Here is a 20146-nt window from a genome sequence, read left to right on the forward strand (position 1 = left end):
ATAAACACTTTGTATTCATATTATCACATAACATTAACTCACGTATATTCTTAGGTTTTATTGGTTTATAAATGTACACTGACTAGTTAATCAGGAAAAAAAAAAATGTAGAATGCTTAATTATGTGGTTTGATTGAGTTGTGCATTAGAACTTTAATACTTCTCAACACACTATTGAAAACTGAATAGTTTCTCTTACTCATTTTGAAACTGGCATCTAATTAAGGGTATTTTCAAATGAGGATTTTTTTTTAACCAAACGAGGATAATTTTATGATTCATAAGAAATTAAACTTTTGGAGATATTGGAAATAATGTGCATGAGAATTCACATCTCCACAAATTTAAGGTATCGTAGGAATTTGAATGCTCCTCGCCATCTACGATTCTACATTCCTTTAAATTTTATACATCGAAATAAACGAATGCTCTAAGAACTCTAATATGATTCTTATAGGAATCTTACAAGATGACTCCAACCATACACCAAGAGAAATTTCATAGCTCTCAAAACAGTATTTTAAACCAGGTTCCTTGAATTTATATTTAGAAAAAATGCTAGTAAAAATATTTTCATCATTGTGTCTCTAAAATAAGTGCTGCTCTAACAAAAAAAAAAAAACTTCTTTACGTTAATTTTTTTTTTTTTTTTTTTTTACCTTTTAAATTTTCTTTTCATTCAAAGAATAATTGAGAACAATCGCACATGGTAACCTCATCCCAATCCATTAATATATTGGTACCTAAAAAAAATAAATTTCAGATCACGCTGACCTAATTAATATAGGTTGAACGCTAGAGACATGGGATCATAATAGAGCACGCTGCACTATTTTTTTTATTATTTATTTCTTTAACTAATCACCCTGCATAATGTATCTCTACTCTCTACTAAAGTGATATATCTCCGTTAATTAAGTATTATATTATACAAGTCCAAAATTGACTTAAATAAGTTGAGTTTAAGGTAGTAAAATAAGCTAGCTTTATTTAACCAAAGCAAATAAAGTTGACATTGGGCTTTTTAAATAAAATTTTACTTAAATAAGTTGACTTTAAGGAAATAAAATAAGTTAGCTTAATTTAAGTTGAAGAACGGTTGGCGTGCTTGAATCAATTCAACTTCTAAGCTGCTCCACATGTAACATATTGATATTATGTTTCCAAATCCTCACTAGTAGGCTCCAAGTTGGAATTGAGTTTAGATTTTAGAAACCAACGATAACAGTATGAATCTACTTGCAATTCGCACTTCAAACTCAAATGAGAAAAATATATTGTGTTCGAGACAATGAGACATGCACTTAAGTTATGAAATTATTCATATTTCAAAAAACAATAATAATCATAATAATAAAATCTTCACCTACTCATAGTAATGGAATAATTAACGATATTTTGATTGAGATATTATGATAAAAATTTTGAGTAGTATAACAATCCAAAAAAACTTACGGCCATAAGCAGCCCTATCCTTTATAATGGATAAAAAAAAAATGTCAATTAACAAAATAAATTCTAAATTATGAAAAAAAAAAATGCATTCCTAAGTGTTACGTTTGACGTTTGGAGTACGATATCAATAGCACTGATGGTGTAATAACTAGTAACTAAACCCAGACAAGAATTTGTTGTTTACTTACTAAAATACAATTAATTTATTTTGCAAAGTCGTTTTGGGTCTCATAGCGTGCATTTGCATAGGTTAACTGCTAGAGCTTAGTAAATATTTGAGATTAAATTAAGGGAGCGTTTGGTTCACCATGATATTACATTATATTGTAATATTATATTATTGTAATATTACATTAATGTAATTGCAATATAAGAATACAATATTACATTATTTAGGAAGGTGATGAGATTAAGATGATGTGATATATTTTGTAATTTTAGATTATTGTAATTTTAGAAAATTAAAATAAAATAAACCAAAAACCTTAATATCTTATTATCCTAATGTGCATCACATCAATGACACATTACAACAAACCAAATGCACCTTATGCATATTTCTGATTTAGTTTTGCTAAGTATGCAGGTACATTGTACAGTGGAAATTTAAAAACTTTGTTGGACGAGGATCTATAATTTGGTGATGACTTGCCACATTCCATTGCTTACACCATAAATGGAGAACCAGGAGATTTGTGTCCACGCTCCAAAGGTATGGTTGTAGATTTTAGATTCCGTAATTAGTCTCTTACAGTCAATGATGTACACTATATATGCAACGTCCATAATTTTACTCGTGACATCTATATTTTTTAATTGATGTTCATATTTAAAACGTAACATGGGTGATCAGTATGAAAGTTGTACACAAGACAAAGAATCAATACGATTATAGATTTTGGAGCTCAAAGGAAACTTGTTGGATTACTTTCTCATAACCAGATAAATTTTGCCATTATCGCCTATTGGAATCATAAATTAAGTCATAATTTTCTTAATGTTGTAGAAATAACAAACTGTTGGATGGTTGATCAAGGCAAGACCTACCTTCTTCGTCTAGTCAACGCAGTTGTGCCTGCAGATATGTTCTTCGCAATTGCTCAACACGACCTCACAATTGTTGGAACAGATGGGAATTATATCAAACCTGTAACCACTAGTTACATTTTGATAAGCCCAGGACAAACAATGGACATTCTACTCATAGCAAATCAGAGTCTTGGCCATTATTATATAGCTGCTCGTCAATTCTGGAGCCAAGTAGAACAAGTAACAGAGTTCGATCTTGTCAATGTTACCACGATCCTCCAATACAGAGGCAATTATCCTATCCCATCATCCTCTACCTTTCCAAGTACGCTTCCTCTTTACAAAGACTTAAAAGCTGCCATAAAATTCCAAAGCATATTTAGGAGCTTAGCAAGCGAAGACCATCCGATACATGTCCCTCTAAATGTGACTACTAGAATGTTTATAGCAGTTTCCATCAACAAAGTTGTTTTTCGAAACATTACACCATCAGCAAGTGAAGAAGACATATTGGCTTCAAGCGCTAATAACATTAGTTGGTCCAACCCAATTTCTAGTAATGTACTACGGGTTTACTACAGGTTTTTCACTCTATCCCTCTTTTACTTTAAGGGTTTGTTTGAAATCTAATTATTTTGTTAAAACTGAAAACTTTTTGCTAAAAGTATTGTAAATAAAAATAAAAATTAGTTAAAATAGTACAGTGAGACTCGTGAATAGTAGCAAAAAAAGTTAAATAGTAAAATAAGTTGGTAAAAATAATCTTTGTCAAACGGACACTAAATATACATCGCTTTGTTTTAGTGAAGGAAAAAGGTATGAAATTTCAGTGCCTTTCCCTTGCTTCTCTACGATTGCATGTCCTACAATGTAAGAAATGAAATTAACAAACAATTGTAGCTTTTACTCAAATGACCAGTAATACATGTGATATAAACAAACTATTGTAGATTGATCAATACATGGTCCTCTCATATGTAATAAATTTTAATTTTAGGATATGTTTGTAATCTGCTTATTTTGTTGAATTTGAAAATTTTTTGCTAAAATTATTATAGATAAAGACAAAAGTTAAGTGAAATAGTACAGTGGGACCCATGAATAATATCAAAAAGTGCAGTAGGACCAATAAATAGTAACAAAAATAAGCTGAATAATAAATTAAATTGGCAAAAATAATTTTTGCCAAACACACACTTAATTCTCTTTTTTAATTTTTAGAGACAATTTTAATAAATTACTTTCCCAAACATTACATTAATTAATAACTAGTTATAAATATTTCATCTATACGTAACATGAGAGTACTATAGATGACTATAGACTGGGAAAATGTATTAAATTAAGACCTTTCATGCAGGAACATTAGTGGAGTGTATAGTACTACAGGTTTTCCAAACTTTCCCCCTTCTTTTATAACTTCCCAGGTGACGATTATGAAGGAGATTTAGCATTAACAAGCATTGGGACCAAGGTGAAGGTGTTGAATTATAATGAACCAGTTGAGATAGTTTTTCAAGGTACCAATTTGTTGGATGGGTCAGCATTTCACCCAATGCATTTGCCTGGGTATAGCTTTTACATGGATGGAAAAGGTTTAGGGAATTACGACAATGAAACCGATCCAAAAAGTTTTAATTTGGTTGATCCAGTTGAAGTGAATACCTTTTCAGTTCCTAAGAATGGATGGCTAGCCATCAGATTTGTTGCAAACAATCCAGGTTAGAGCATCTGCAATGAATGTTGGATATGGTATATCTAAGCCCTTTTACAATTGAAGTCTAAAAGAAGCCCAAAAAAGCCACTCCAACGAAATTGGTAAAATGAGAGAATTGAAAAAAAATTTGCAATTGTGCTACAGTGTGATTCTACATTTGGAATCACACTGTAGCTCAATTGTAAAAATTATATTAATATTTTATTTGTAAAATATCATTCCTTCTTCCACGGTCTCTCGTCTCTCTCCATTGCTAAGACTCAAACTCACGCCAAGCCTCTCTCATCCTCTTTCTCTCTCACCATCTCTGCCGATTCACCTACCCATCTCCAAATCCCTTTAATCTCAGGCCTTTCTCTCTCAGTCGGTCTCTCAATTTTGGGTTTTTTTTTCATGGTTTCTAGCAGTGGAGATCGGCAAGCGATATGGGTTTCTAGCGGTGGAGATCGGTGAGTTGTGTGGGTTCTTGGTAGTGGTGGGTTTGTGACTGATGTGGGCATGGGTCAGGTGGTGCAGCGGTGGCATGGGTCAGTGGTGGGTTTCTGGTTTTGATTTTGGGTTTTGGATTTTTATTTTGATTTTGGATTTTGATTTGGATCGGAGATCGGCGAGTGATTTGTTATGGATTTTGGATTTTGATTTTGATTTTGATTTTGATTTGGATTGGAGATCAGCAAGTAATTTGCTAGAGGTTGCTTACCTGGTGCTTGTTTGATTTGAGTGATTTTTTGTCGTGATTTGCATGTTGTGATTTGCTGGGTATCCGATCGGAGGTCTGGTGCTTGTTTGATTTGAGTGATTTTTTGTTGTGATTTGCATGTTGTGATTTGTTGGGTATGGGTTTGCTAGAGGTTGAGGCCGGTGCTAGAGTTGAGGCTGGTGCTAGAGGTGAGGGAGAAAGAGAGGAAAAGAAAGAGAAAAAGAGAAATAGTAAAAAAAAAAGGATTAAAAAAGAATATTTAAATAAAATGGGAAAAAAAAAAGAGTTTTAGGATGTTGGAGTATTGTAAAATGGTATGGTATAATTGATAAAGTAGTTTTTTAGATGGTAAAATATGATAGAATTAGAAAAAATGAATGTTGATGCTCTTAGTTACGTTTCTATTTTACATTTTTAGTTACTGCTACTATAAAAAGAAATGCATGCACATTAGAGATACCACGGTCGTGGGCTTTAAATATACTTGGCCCAAGATCTTGTAACCAACAACCTAGCTCCCTTGCAACTGATTGGATGAGTTAAATGTGTTGATGATCTAACCATGTGGCTTTGGTTGTTCTGTATTTTGTGGATGCTAATATCAATTATATTTGGTGGCAGGTGTGTGGTTTTGGCATTATCATTTAGATAGACATATGACTTTGGGAATGGCTGCTGTTTTTATTGTGAAGAATGGAGACACTACTGAGACAAGCATTCGCCAACCCCCTCCTCACATGCCTTCTTGCAAAGTTCCTTTAAGATCTCGGCTTCAAAACAATGTTGGATTGGATCATGTAAAAGATAACGAATCAATTTTTAGCTAGATGCATTAATCAACTTTATGTAATAAGTTTATTGTTGTATTGCATTAATTATCTGTAGCTCTTAATAAGCGAACTCTCTTCCATTTAAAAAAATAAATGTTCCTTAGTTGGAAAAGGGTCCATAGCGAGAAACCCTTAAATAAAATATTTTTATATAATAAAATAATTGTGGATTTCAATTAGTTTAATTGATAAAGTTTCTGATGGTTAAATAAAAGATCTGGGGTTCAATTCTCGTCTGCTATCTTATTCTGAAGATAAAGAACTTATCATTAGGAGTGATTGCCATAAGTTGCAACTCCCTCTCTCAAATACACACACACACATATTAGGTTTTGAAGATTTATGATTAAATATTTAGAATCATATTTTAGTTTTGTGTTGGCAAATTGAGAACAAATATGTCTAGTCTATGTGTTAGGCAATGTTTAAAGGTGTAGGTTTCAAGTTTCAAGTTCTACCTGACTGTAGAAAAGGGGAGTCATATTCTACCAAGCTCAATCGATCGAGAATCGCAGAAATTAGATTCTGCAGAATGTTTAAACAAGGCCCAAGCTCGTGAAAACGTTTAGGGTTTTATTCTAACTTGGTCCACATATGAAAGAGAAACCCTAACTCTGTTTTTCAGATTTTTTGGAAGACTTGTGTGTTACCTTTGTGAGATCTGAGAGGTTTTGTACCTTTTTATTACACAAGAATCTACTGGAGTAAGATCTACAATTAAGCGGTGGTAGAACCTAGTTGTTGTTACGAGATCATTATTAATGGTGATTTGAAACCTTTTAATGAGATCTTAAAGTCACAAGTGACGGTGCTTGTGTTGCAATAAATCCAAGGAGAGAAGGAATCTATGGATTCGGAGTTTGCATGTGATTGTGTCAGTAAGTTACTACATGAGGTAGTAATAAATTTAAGATTAAATCTAGTTGCAAAAAATTTGATTCTCTTATACTGGATTTGTTTTACCTTGAGGATAGCTAGGTCAAATCATTTCTAGGTTTTTACCTTGAAACGGTTAGTTTCATCAATTTTCCTAGGTCATCATATTGTGGTGTTATTTACTTTTCCGCTACTGTGCATGATATGATATACACTTGTTTAACCTAGATTTGAATAATAAACCTAATAATCAACTTGGTTAATTGATTAGGTTAAACAATCTAGTTCAAGGGGTCTAAATGAACAAACAATATATATAATAAAATAATTTAGTGATTAAGACCAAAATATGGTTGTTTATACTATATTTGTTTACTGATATAAATCAACACGTTGTGCTAGAAAAAAGACACGTGTGACTTGGCAACCATGTGTAAACATCCCATTTTACAAGCTAATTTAACCTCATTTGCATCTCATGTGCATATCATCGTCACATCACAGGGGTAAAACTATAATTTAATCTGATAATTTGATTTCCAATTGCATTGCATGAAATAAATCAATGTGTCATAACACTATTGGTTGAGGGTATGATTTATTATAGGATTGTATGCACTTGATTCAATCCTGGAAACAAATTTTTAATTAATTCCTTAAAATCGATTAATTAAAATTTTAATTAATTCCTTAAAATTAATTAATTAAAATTTTAATTAATTTAATTAAATTCTTTGAAATTAATTTGCTAATCTTTGAAACCAAGAAAGTCTGAAAAGAAAGTCAAAATTCAAAGGAAATCATATCACAATTAAAACTAGAAAGAAACATACCAAAAAGGAAAAAAATCTAGAAGGGTCTAGAACCAAATGTCAATCGACACTTGGACCAGAACCTCCAAATTTCTTTCCATTTTGCGTTTTCTTGTTCCCCACTCAATTTGACCTTAATCCCAATGTTTTGTACACAAAAATCCAAATTTTTTGGAGTTTCACATCGCCTAGAGACTTATTCTTGACCCCTGGCATGTAGTATAAATACCCATCTCTAGTATCAAACCAAAACACACCATATATCCACTTCCTCCCCAAATTTCAAAGAAACATATGGTCTCTCTCTCTCTCTCTCTTCTCTCTCTCTCTCTCTCTCTCTCTCTCTCTCTCTCTCTCTCTCTCTCTCGTTAGTAGTTTTGATCTTTTAATTATTCTATAGTTCTTTTGAATCAAAGTATGCATTTTATTTCTAGTTCTTCATATGTTCTTGAATGCTAGCATGTTAGATCTAGGTTGTCTTTGGAATGTGCACTAGGGTTTTAGAGCATATAAAATATAGGGCTAGTTGCAACTTACCCACTTGTGATTTGGCCGAAATTTAAATTGCTTACCCATGGTTTGAATTTTGACACTTTATCCACTTGAGGTTAGCTCAGTTAGGATTCTGTAACCCACTTCAATTAAAAATGAGGCTAAATATGTAATTTTGCTCCCATTTTATGTCTCTCTCCTCCAAAACATAAAAAACATAAAAGAACAAGGGAAAACAAGAACAAAAAGTGAGGGCTTAGTTAAAATTAAGAACAAGAGTGAGGGTTTTGTATGAGATATTTTGTGGAATTGGATCTTTGGTGCTCTGCTTTTTAAGATCCATGTTCAGATCTATATGGATTTATCATTGTAATTGTATTTTCTCAGCTTCTGCATTTGTTTTTCCTACTTTTGCTTTTCTGTAGTTTTTATTTTATTTTTTTTATTGTGGGTTTTCGTTGGACTTTGACAATATTGCTGGAACCGAGTAAAATACATAACTGCTATGGATGGTCCGATACTGAATAACCGAGTATCTCCTCTAGATGGAAGAAGATTTTCTTTGAAAAGTAATTTTGTCCCATCTGCTAGAGCTTGAAGAACTCCTAAGGGACCGGAATATTCGGGTCCAATACGTTGTTGTAGCCCTGCGGATATTTCTCTTTCTAACCATACAATTACTAGTACGCCTATTGTGATTCCTAATACAAGAGTAAAAATAGGGGCAAGCACCCATATAATTCCCCTTAAACACAACCAAATTAACCTAGTTATTTAGCCAAGTGATTAACTTAGGTACATTATGAGTTCTAGGTTAACACATATCAATCATATTATTGTCAAGTGCGGAAAATAAAGAACACAACAGTATGATAACTTAGGAAAACCAAACCAGTAAAAAACCTGGGGAGGATTTAACTTAGCTATCCTCAAGGTAAAATTAAATCCACTATGAAAGAATTGAAGTTTACACAATAGCGACTTAGACCACTAACATCCTATTACTACCTCGAGTAGGAAACTTACTACCACGATCACGTGACAGCTTCGAGTCCACGGACTACTTCTTTCTTGGATTCTTAGCAAGCACAAGCACTCCTGTTTGTATATCTTTAAGCTCTTGAATTTGCAACTGAATTAATCACCAAGCTCTTGACATCAATCTAGATCTTGATAATACTAAGTTTATGTGAAGGCAAATACCTCTAAATCTCACAAGAGATTCACACACACAACATAAAGAGCATTCAAAAAGACTCTAGAGAGCTTTTGGGTACAAACCCTAAATACAAGAAGAGGCACTTTTCTCTCTCTGAAGCCTTTAAAAACGTGCTTAGGGTTTCCTTTATATAGTGGGAGAAGTAGATCTAAAACCCTAATCCTTAATGGGCTTAAACTGCTGTTTGAGCCAACTTAAAATTCTGCAAAAAATTCTTGATCCAGGATTCTCGATCGAGTGAGCCTTGCATAAATAGATAAATAATTTCCTGCAATTACTTGATTCCAAACTTACTTTAAACCAAACTTTGAGCAAGTCCAAACCTAGACTAAGTATTTTGATCATGGCTTGCCAACACAATGCACATTGAAGTTCTAATACATTAGTCCCTAAGGTCTTAGAACCTAACACCTTATAATGTTTCAAGAAAATGTTTTTTTTTTCTTTATGTCTTGTTTTTTAAACAGGCATATGGTTTGATACGTAGAGCTTGCTGGAAATCATAATATGATTGGAGATATTTAATTTCCTTCTGTTGATCATGTGAAAGATCGGCTTTTATGAAAGTATACTCATCATATTTGATCAACAAGTATTTTTCCACATTATCATTGTGAGGTGCCGAAGATCTGAAGACCCAAGGATCCAAAGAGCCGAAGACACGGAGACATACTGAAAGGTCTAATGAGCAGAGGAGAATAAAGAAATATGCCCGAGGATGAAGTGGAATGGGTGGGTAAAGGAAGAAAAAGAGATTGATGATGTAGGGGACATATTGCAAATATCTGGGTGTGGCTGGATAACTATGAGCGTCGCATTAAATGTCCTGTACTAACCATTATGGCCGCATTAAATAGGGAATACCGACTTTGTCCGTTGCATTAATATAGACATGACCTGCATTAATATAGACATGACCTGAACAGTACAGAACACAAAGTTAGAGCGTTTCTCCATTACCGACGGATAGGTGTCAGGGGAAGGGATTGAGTAGATGGAAAGGTGTAGGGCTGAGATGATAAGGGCAAAGGATATAAATAAGGGAGGAAAAACTCAGAAAGGGGACTTTTGTTGTTGTTACCCTCTCTACAAATTCATTGTATTTGGATCTCTAATCAAAGAACGGATTGTGGTAGTTTGTTTGTTATATGATTTTTGGTCTTTACAATTGGCGCCGTCTGTGGGAACAACAAAATGAGACGTTCTGTTTAAAGGTATATGGCAGAGGCAAGTCCAGAATGAGAAGAATTAGTAAGTTCACAAAGAAGGGACTTAACCGTAAGTCTCCAACGGGGAGTAGGGAAGGGACATACTTCAGGGGTGGTGGTGGAATCACATCGTAGCGGTCAGGGGGCTAAGCAACGATCACCAACTGAGGGGCAAATGTCTCGCAACGATGTGTTGCAACAAATGCAGTCTGAGATAGATAACTTACGCAGGTGTTTAGATAGTAAGAAACGGGGAAGGAAGAGCTCTTCTTGTTCTTCCAGCGACAATCCGGAAGCAAAATTTGGAGGAAAGGAGCTTCTAGCGTTTGAGTCTCTTCACAATGAGGCCCATGGTAGCGCTTCTTCGGGTGTTAGGACAAAGAAGTAGAAGGAAACGCAAGGTGAAGGTGGAGCATACCACGATGATGGAAACAAGGAAATGGGTAAAGCTCTGAGGTAAATTTCAAAATCCCCCTTTGTGGCCAAGATAAATAGGACAAAGCTCCCCCGCAGGTTTTCTCAACCTATATTTACTATTTACAATGGAAGGACTGACCCTATAGAACACGTCAATTATTTTAATAAAAAAATGGTCGTCTACTCGAATAATGAGGCGCTGATGTGCAGAGTGTTTCCCTCCAGTTTAGGGCCAGTAGCCAAGTGGTGGTTTGTTGCTTTGGCCGAAGGTTCCCTGGCATCCTTTGAAGAATTGACTAAGGCATTCGGGGCACGGTTTATAACTTGTAGTAGGATCCCAAAACCTTTGGATGCCCTACTATCTATGTCCATGAGGGAAAAGGAAACACTCAAAACCTATTTCGACCAATATTGGGAAATGTATAATGAAATTGACGGAGATGTGGAGAATGTGGGTGTGAGAACCTTTAAGGTGGGGCTTCCCACAGAGCATGGATTAAGAAAGTCCTTAACAATGAAAGCCGCTATAGATATGCGCCAGCTTATGGACCGGATAGATAAATATAAACGGGTGGAAGAAGATCAGATGCAAAGCAAAGGAAAGGTGAAGGTGTATCCGGAGAGAAAAGATCTTCGGGGAGTGGGGTTTCAAGATAGCCGGTATAAACGAGACTTTTCAAGTCACCCAATGTCCACTAGAACTCTTCTGGTTAATTCGTTATTCAAGGAACCTATACATCACATATTGGAGAAAATTCGGCATGAACCGTATTTTAGACCACCCAACAAGATGAGTGGAGTTGCATCCGCGAGGAATCAAAATCTTCATTGCCATTATCATCAAGACAAGGGACATACCACAGAAGATTGTCAGACATTGCGTGATCATCTGAACCAATTAGCTAAAGCTGGGAAGATCAATCACTTCCTAGCTAAACCGGACGGGCAAGTGGGGCAACAAGTTACTCGGAAGTATTGGGGTAATACTCCTCAACCAGCTCTAGGCACCATTAACGTCATTCTGCGCAGCTGAGAAGAGAGGTCGGGGAACCTTTACGGATCATGTCCGTGCAAAACGGTTTTGGAAATAAAGTCATGGAGGAAAACAATCATCTGGTTAAAATAATGAAGTTCTCGGCGACGCCGGAATTGGGGTTCTCTGATAAAGATAAGAAGGGCATGTATCAACCCTATGATGATGCATTGGTGGCAACTATTCGTATCGGGGGATATGATGTAAGGCGAGTCTTGGTGGACGATGGAAGTGGTGCAGAAATCATGTATCTTGATTTATTTAATGGCTTAAAGTTGAGAGAAGAGGATTTGGAGAAATATGACTCCCCATTGGTAGGCTTTGATGGAAAACAAGTAATTCCACGGAGGATGATTAAGTTACCTGTACAGGTGGAAGGTACCGAAGTCCAAGTTAACTTTATAGTAGTCATGGCATATTCACTGTACACGGCCATTTTGGCCAGGCCTTGGCTCCATGAAATGGGAGTAGTTTCGTCTACTTTGCACGTAATGGTGAAATATCCTATCTGAGGAAATGTGGGAGTATTACATGGCAGCTAGTTGGTAGCTAGGCAATGTCTGATGTCTGCAAATATCAGAACAAGCCAAGGTTCATTAGCGAGGGAGACCCCGGAAGCATCATAGCAATTAAAGAAATCTGCTCGGGAAGTAGGTGGTGATAAGGATGGAGGTTCTGCCGAGGAGTTGGACAAAATATTTATAGGAGAAGATAATGAGAGATATTTTCAAGTGGGATCAAAGTTACCAGTGCGGGAAAGGGAGGAGTTGGTTCAATTCTTACAGGATAACATTGATGTTTTTGCATGGACAACCTATGACATCCCGGGAATTGATCTGGAATTCATTTGCCACCATTTGAATGTCAATCCCAATGCAATGCCCCAGAAGCAGCCTCCTCAGCGCGCATCCCAAGAGCATGCAGAGGCAGTTGAGGAGGAAGTTAGCAAGCTAAAGCAATCAGGGGCAATTAAGGAAATTTTTTATCCCGAGTGGCTGGCCAACACTGTTGTGGTAAAAAAGAAGAACGAAAAATGGAGAGTTTGTGTTGACTTCACGGATCTGAACAAGGCATGTCCAAAGGATCCCTTCCCCATACCCAGAATTAATCAATTGGTGGATGCAACTGTTGGGCATCCCCAGATGAGTTTCTTGGATGCTTTTCAAGGTTATCATCAGATCCCTATGTCACTGAATGATTAGGAGAAGACGGCTTTTCAGGCTCTTAATGGAAATTATCATTATCGAGTGATGCCCTTTGGTCTTAAGAACGCAGGCTCCACTTACCAACGAATGGTTACTAGAATGTTTGATTCGCAGCTGGGCGTAATATGGAGGCATATATCGATGATATGGTGATCAAAAGTAAAAATACGGGAGACCATTTGAAGGACTTACACGAAACATTCTCAGTACTAAGGAAGTATAAATTGCGTTTGAATGCATCTAAGTGCTCTTTCGGAGTAAGCTCGGGAAAGTTCCTTGGGTATATGATAACTCATCAGGGAATTGAAGTTAATCCTGACCAAATCAAAGCCATCTTAGGGTCGCATCCTCCTCGGAATCCTAAGGAGGTGCAAAAACTAGTTGGCATGTTTGCAGCCTTGAATAGGTTCATCTCTTGGTCTGAGGATAGGTGTCGACCTTTTTATCGTCTTTTACACAAATGGAAGGATTTCCAGTGGACAAATGAATGTAACTTGGCTTTTGAAGGTTTGAAACAATACTTGACAAACCCCCCGATATTATCAATGTCGGAAAAAGAAGAGGTGTTGTATGCCTATTTAGCTGTCACGAACCATGCTGTAAGTCTTGTCCTAATACGGAATGATGACGGGGTTCAAAAACCCATATATTATATTAGCAAATCTTTACAAGAAGCCGAGCAGTGATATCTACCCTTGGAAAAAGCTCTTCTAGCCGTGGTACATGCTACAAGGAAGCTGCCTCATTATTTTCAAGCTCATACAATAGTGGTGCTCACCTAGTTGCCTCTGCAGGCTATCATGAGGAAATCGGACTACACGAGTCGCGTAGTCGAATGAGGAACCAAGCTGGGAGCTTATGATATTAAATATATGCCCCGGACAGCCATTAAAGGGAAGATTCTTGTCGATTTCGTGGCCGAATTAACAAAAGGTGAAACTAATCAAGAAGATGCAATGATGACTGTAATGACTGTTGGACTGGAGAACGTCCCTCTTTGGGAAGTCCATACGGATGGGGCATCAAGTCGAAAGGAAGCCGGGATTGGAGTTGTGTTAATTACTCTCGAGAAGCTAGTTCTGGAAAAATCATTGAGACTTGGATTTCTAGCCACTAACAATGAGGCCAAGTATGAAGCTCTTTTGGCGGGCGCCCAAATGGTTAGGCATTTGGGAGGAGAAATAGTGGAGTTGTATTATGATTCTAGGCTAGTTGTCGGATAAGTTAATGGAGAGTTTGAGGCAAGAGATGAGAGAATGAAGAAGTATCTTGAACGAGTCAAAGGGGTGTTAAGTTTGTTTAAGAGTTTTCAAGTACGACAGATTCCAAGAGGGCAGAACGCTCATGCCGACTCATTTGCCATGTTAGCCACATCGTTGGGCTCAAAGTTGCCATGGATGGTAATGGTAGAGGATTTGTTGACCTCTAGCCTTACAAGCATCTCGGCGGTCAGGGTTCATAGCATTCGCGTGGGCTCGAGCTGGATGGATCCGATTGTAACCTTCCTACAGCACGGTGTATTACCTGAAGATAAAATGGTAGCCGAGAAGGTACGGAGAAGTGCTCCTCGATATTGGCTGTCGGAAGAACAAAAGCTGTACAGACGATCTTACTCGGGGCCATATTTGCTCTATGTACATCTTGAAGCTGTGGAGCCCTTGTTAGAAGAGTTACATGAAGGAATATGTGAGAGTCATACTGGAGGAAGATCATTAGCTCATAGAGCCATGACTCAAGGGTATTGATGGCCAAACATGAAGAGGGCCTCCCAAGAGTATGCTAAAAAGTGTGATCAGTGTCAAAGGTTTGCGCCAAACATTCATCAACCAGGGGGTGCCTTAAATCCATTGTCTAGTCCGTGGCCCTTTGCTAAGTGGGGCTTGGATATCGTTGGACCTTTTCCTCGGGTAGTTGGTAATAGAAGATGGCTCCTAGTCGGCACGGATTATTTTACGAAGTGGGTGGAAGCCGAACCGTTAGCCAATATCAGCGATGTGGATGCAAAGAGGTTCATTTGGAAGAATATCATAACTCGCTTTGGAGTCCCACATACCTTGATTTCTGATAATGGACTCCAATTTGATAGCAAGGCTTTCTGCCAGTATTGTGCAGATATGGGAATAAGGAATGGATATTCAACACCGGCGTATCCTCAAGGAAATGGTCAAGCCGAAGCTACAAATAAAGTTATTTTGGCTGGATTAAAGAAGCGTTTAGACGATGCTAAAGGACGCTGGGTAGAAGAATTGCCTCATGTGTTATGGGCCTATCATACTACGCCCCGAAAATCGACAAGCGAGACACCCTTTTCAATGACATATGGAATGGAAGCTATAATCCCATTGGAGTCGGGCTTTCCCACCTTCAAATCCGATCAATATGACGATATAAGTAATCGTGACATGCTACATGATAGTTTGAATACCATCGAAGAAAGAAGAGAAGTAGCTAGTGTGAAGATGGGAAGCTACCAACAGAAACTCAAGCAAACATATGATAAGGGAGTTAAATCAAGACCTTTGGTACTAGGCGATTTGGTGTTAAGAAAAGTGGTAGGAACAGCGAGAAATCCTGCTTAGGGTAAATTAGGGCCTAACTGGGAAGGACCGTATAGAGTTACGTCAGTAGCAGGTATAGGGGCTTATCATTTGGAAGATCTGGATGGGAGGGTGATTCATCGCCCTTGGAATGTAAATAACTTACAACGTTATTACTATTAAGAAAAGAGCTTTCTTTTGTATCAGTTGTAGGCTCATTCTACTTCATTAGCATGTGTATTTTCTTTTACTTATACAAATACAAGTGTTAAACTGACCTTAGTCCTTATTTGGCTCCTCGGGCCACAAGTCTAAGAGAAATTAACAATTTATACAAATACAAGTGTTAAACTGATCTTAGTCCTTGTTCGGCTCCTCGGGCCACAAGTCTAAGAAAAATTAACAACTTATACAAGTACAAGTGTTAAACTGATCTTAGTCCTTGTTCGGCTCCTCGGGCCACAAGTCTAAGAGAAATTAACAACTTATACAAATACAAGTGTTAAACTGACTTTAGTCCTTGTTCGGCTCCTCGGGCCACAAATCTAAGAGAAATTAAGAACTTATACAATTACAAGTGTTAAACTGATCTTAGTCCTTGTTCGGCTCCTTGGGCCACAAGTCTAAGAGAAATTAACAACTTATACAAATACAAGTGTTAAACTGATCTTAGTCCTTGTTTCGCTCCTTGGGCCACAAGTCTAAGAGAAATTAACAACTTATACAAATACAAGTGTTAAACTGATCTTAGTCCTTGTTCGGCTCCTCGGGCCACAAGTCTAAGAGAAATTAACAACTTATACAAATACAAGTGTTAAACTGACCTTAGTCCTTGTTCAGCTCCTCGGGCCACAAGTCTAAGAGAAATTAACAACTTATACAATTACAAGTGTTAAACTGATCTTAGTCCTTGTTCGGCTCTTTGGGCCACAAGTCTAAGAGAAATTAACAACTTATACTCCTCGGGCCACAAGTCTAAGAGAAATTAACAACTTATACAAATACAAGTGTTAAACTGATCTTAGTCCTTGTTCAGCTCCTTGGGCCACAAGTCTAAGAGAAATTAACAACTTATACTCCTCGGGCCACAAGTCTAAGAGAAATTAACAACTTATACAAATACAAGTGTTAAACTAGTCTTAGTCCTTGTTCGACTCCTCGGGCCATAAGTCTAAGAGAAATTAACAACTTATACAAATACAAGTGTTAAAATGACCTTAGTCCTTGTTCAGCTCCTCGGGCCACAAGTCTAAGAGAAATTAACAACTTAATAAACAATTCACGTACGGCTCCTGAAGTTATGAGCCTAAAGGCTAATAACCTCCCAAAAGAAAAGATAAGTGTTGACTTAACACAGTCTAGGTTTTGAACAGTTAAGTGTTAACTTAAAGTAATCGTTAGGTGTGTTAAGTTAATCTTGCTTCCTACTTTGTTTCTCAAATTATATGAAGTTAAGTGTTAACTTAAAGTAATCGTTAGGTGTGTTAAGTTAATCTTGCTTCCTACTTTGTTTCTCAAATTATATGAAGTTAAGTGTTAACTTAAAGTAATCTTTAGGTGTGTTAAGTTAATCTTGCTTCCTACTTTGTTTCTCAAATTATATGAAGTTAAGTGTTAACTTAAAGTAATCGTTAGGTGTGTTAAGTTAATCTTGCTTCCTACTTTGTTTCTCAAATTATAAGTATAAAAATGAACACCCTTTACTGGTGGCTTATATTACAACTTTGGTTGGTATGATCCAATATATGGATGCATGAGAATTTAACATTCGAATGACAAGGCATGGTGTTTGACAAATGCGTAATAATAAAATAGATATTGGATTCCTGTAATATATTCACAACAAACAAAAAAGTAAAGCATGGCTGTCCCTCATGTCCATTCAGTTATAAAAAAAAAAGAGAGAGAAAAAGAAAACAACAAAACTAACGACGAAAACAACAAAGAAATAAATGAAACAAAAAAACAATGAGACTAAGCCTTGTCTTTCTTCTTCTCTGGTTCTTTCTCTTTCTTTTTCTTTTTTGCCGGTCCTCCTTCATTCAGGTCCGCTTTAGTTACTTCATCCATGGGCTTGGCTGGAGGAGAGGGGTTTTCAGTTATTTGCACACTAGACGAATCAGGGTCAGGAATGGGTGCAGCTGAATCACTTGTAGGTTTAGGGGGAGCAGGAGCTAAATGCAAGGCAGGAGGGTAGTAAACACTGTCAGGAGCTCGAAGCTCAGAGTCAGTGGATACCCCAGCAGCATCTAAAGCCTGATCCCACACTTCTAAACAGAATGCTCTGGCAACCCTTTGAGTTGGGCGGTCAAGCTGTTAGCTGCCTTTTTCATCCCGGCGTCATATGCTGCTTGCTCAGCATCAGCCTTCTCCTACTCCTTAGAAGCTAGCTCCTTCTGTGCTTGTTTAAGCTCAACAACAGTAAGAGCAAGTCTGTTTTGAGCTTGCTTCTGGGCCTCGAGAGCAAGATTCGCCTGCGATTTGTAACTCTGCAAGGCAGATTCAACATTTTTATGAGCTTTTTCTATCTCAGCTAAGTGAATGAGGGTCTCCTTCAAGTTTTGTTCAGCTTCATTCTGAGCCCTCATAGCCACCTCGGCATTATGTTCAGCTTTCCTGGCTAAGTCCAATGAATGGTCCACCCATTCCTCAGCCATGAATGAAGCCTGGACTGCCTACAAAGCATATGAATTAAGATAGATAAATTAATTATGCTTTTCATCAAAATAAAGATGGGATGTTAAAGACTTTGGAAAATACCTTAGCTAAATCTTGTTTCAGGGACAGGAAGACTTCTCTTTTGCGGAAAGACCGCAATTCAGCCATATCCTCAGGAAGACATAGAGCCTTCTCCAAGCATTCAGCCACCAAGCTTGAGCTTCCTTTCTTCGGGTCCCTAAGATTGGCGTCATCCAGAACGGGGCTGCCTGAACTAAGGGTGAAGTTGGGTCGCCAAACGGATGTTTTCCTTATTGGCTCACTACTGGTGTCCTTGGAAGGTCTAGTGTAAGCAGGTTTCTTGGAAAGGGCTTTCCCAGCCTTGATATCTTTAGAAGAAGGGTCAAGGTTCTCCCCTTTTTCGATTTCCATGATGTTTTTGCTACTTTGACCCCTCTTTCTTTTTTTATCCATGACCTCGGAGGAAGGTGTACGTGTCACGGCTGGGGTGATTGGACAAGGAGGGACAGTCACCGCAGGGGAAGAATCGCCTGCATGTGCTTGTAGCAGGGCCAGTAGGTCGGGTTCTTTCTCTTGAAAACCCATTGTGATGGTTGAAGGATGCGAGCTGCAAGGAGCGTCTTCGTGGTAAAAAACTTTAAAGTCTTTTTCCGTCACCTCGGGATGACTAGGCTCTGGAGTTGAGGCTTTTTCTTCTTCTACCAAAAGATTAGCGGATTGCTCTGGGGGGTAAAGTAATCTGGTTGCAAGAGGGGCGGGATGTTGTGCATCTTGAGTTCCTACGGGAGGAGGTGTAGGTAGTACCAAACCAGGAACCGCAACGTCGATACGAGCTAGCCGAAGATCCCTGGCTCGGATTACGTTCTTTGGACTTTGAAATCGTTTGGTAGAAGGGGTGTAGCCGAGGATGACGTGGGCTGCTCGGAGTTGTCCGTCTCTGTGTAAGAATATTTCTGACTGGAGAATCTTGTTTAAATCTTGACGGTTCACAGCGGCTAGATTTGAAGCAGTGTGGTAGTTGTCTGCAATAAGGAGTAAAATCGTTAGAAGGAGTTAATCAATGTTAAGAACATAAACAGAAGACGGTTATTCCTAAATATTTTGTCGGTCCTTGGGAACCCTACCTGGCACCCCATCTTGGGTAGGGCAGTGTAAGCCATCATGGCAATTCCCCGATATGATGAGGTAATCCTCATCCATTCCTTTGCTTGAGTTTGGCAAGCAGGAGACCAGCCTAACGGTGGGGACCCTACACTTCATATAGTATTTGGTTCTGTCCCCTTTTTGGCAGTTGTACACCCAGTTTACATCATGCCAAGTTAAATTGGTTCCCATTTTTTGATTAAGGGCATCTACGCATCCTAAAATCCTAAGGACATTGGGGGAACATTGTGCTGGGGTAAGCCTATAGTTTATAAGAAAATCTCGAGTCACTCTACCCATGAGAATTTCCATTCCGCCTTCGATAAAAGCAATCATGGGAATTAAAACTGACTCGGGTGGCCGTGATACGAGTAGACACTCTCTTTCCTCACAATACTAAATGTCTACATCGACAAGGATCCTATATTGTGTTTTAAAGGTGGCCTTTGCCTCATCTGTTTTTACTAACTTAGCGTATCTACCCATTAACCCTTACGACAGGAGGAGAAAAATAAACAAGCAGAAAGAAGTAAAAAGAGAGCGGACACACCTCTAAAGATTGCTTAAAATTGTTCCTCGGGAACTCTCTCTTCCTTTAATCCTTCAAAACACCAAAATGAACTTCAGCCAGACTGAAGGTTTGCTTTTATAGGGGTGGGAAAACAAAAATAATGGTGGAAGGGCGGTAACTTTCCCGCTCATAATTAAGATCGTCATCTGAGTCGTACGATATTCATCCAGCCGTAGAACGTGCACAGGAAAAGAGCCACCTGACACCATAAATGCTCCATCGT

General features: G+C 37.7%; 3 protein-coding genes across 3 annotated transcripts; all 3 read left to right on the forward strand.

The window, feature by feature from the left end:
- Window positions 1–2478: 2478 nt before the first annotated feature.
- Window positions 2479–5728, forward strand: LOC142625705 (laccase-14-like). The gene is made up of 4 exons (XM_075799399.1): window positions 2479–3097; window positions 3912–4205; window positions 5051–5089; window positions 5523–5728. Exons 1-4 carry the CDS (start codon window positions 2479–2481, stop codon window positions 5726–5728), a joined length of 1158 nt encoding a protein of 385 aa, XP_075655514.1.
- A 5199-nt stretch (window positions 5729–10927) lies between these two features.
- LOC142625713 (uncharacterized) lies at window positions 10928–11788 on the forward strand. The gene has a single exon (XM_075799410.1). It carries the CDS (start codon window positions 10928–10930, stop codon window positions 11786–11788), a length of 861 nt encoding a protein of 286 aa, XP_075655525.1.
- A 2461-nt stretch (window positions 11789–14249) lies between these two features.
- On the forward strand, window positions 14250–14738 carry LOC142625720 (uncharacterized). Its single transcript, XM_075799422.1, has one exon. It carries the CDS (start codon window positions 14250–14252, stop codon window positions 14736–14738), a length of 489 nt encoding a protein of 162 aa, XP_075655537.1.
- Window positions 14739–20146: the final 5408 nt, after the last annotated feature.

The sequence above is a fragment of the Castanea sativa genome, chromosome 1 (genome assembly GCF_040712315.1).
Source record: "Castanea sativa cultivar Marrone di Chiusa Pesio chromosome 1, ASM4071231v1".
NCBI lineage: Eukaryota > Viridiplantae > Streptophyta > Magnoliopsida > Fagales > Fagaceae > Castanea > Castanea sativa.

Excerpts from the sequence above, each read along its gene's own strand:
- LOC142625705 (XM_075799399.1), top strand. The coding sequence starts at position 2,479 with ATGGTTGATCAAGGCAAGACCTACCTTCTTCGTCTAGTCAACGCAGTT. Across the intron at positions 3,098-3,911 it reads ATCCCTCTTTTACTTTAAGG|GTGACGATTATGAAGGAGAT; the intron begins GTTTGTTTGAAA and ends ATAACTTCCCAG. Across the intron at positions 5,090-5,522 it reads AGTTGAGGCTGGTGCTAGAG|GTGTGTGGTTTTGGCATTAT; the intron begins GTGAGGGAGAAA and ends ATTTGGTGGCAG.
- LOC142625713 (XM_075799410.1), top strand. The coding sequence starts at position 10,928 with ATGGTCGTCTACTCGAATAATGAGGCGCTGATGTGCAGAGTGTTTCCC.
- LOC142625720 (XM_075799422.1), top strand. The coding sequence starts at position 14,250 with ATGAAGAAGTATCTTGAACGAGTCAAAGGGGTGTTAAGTTTGTTTAAG.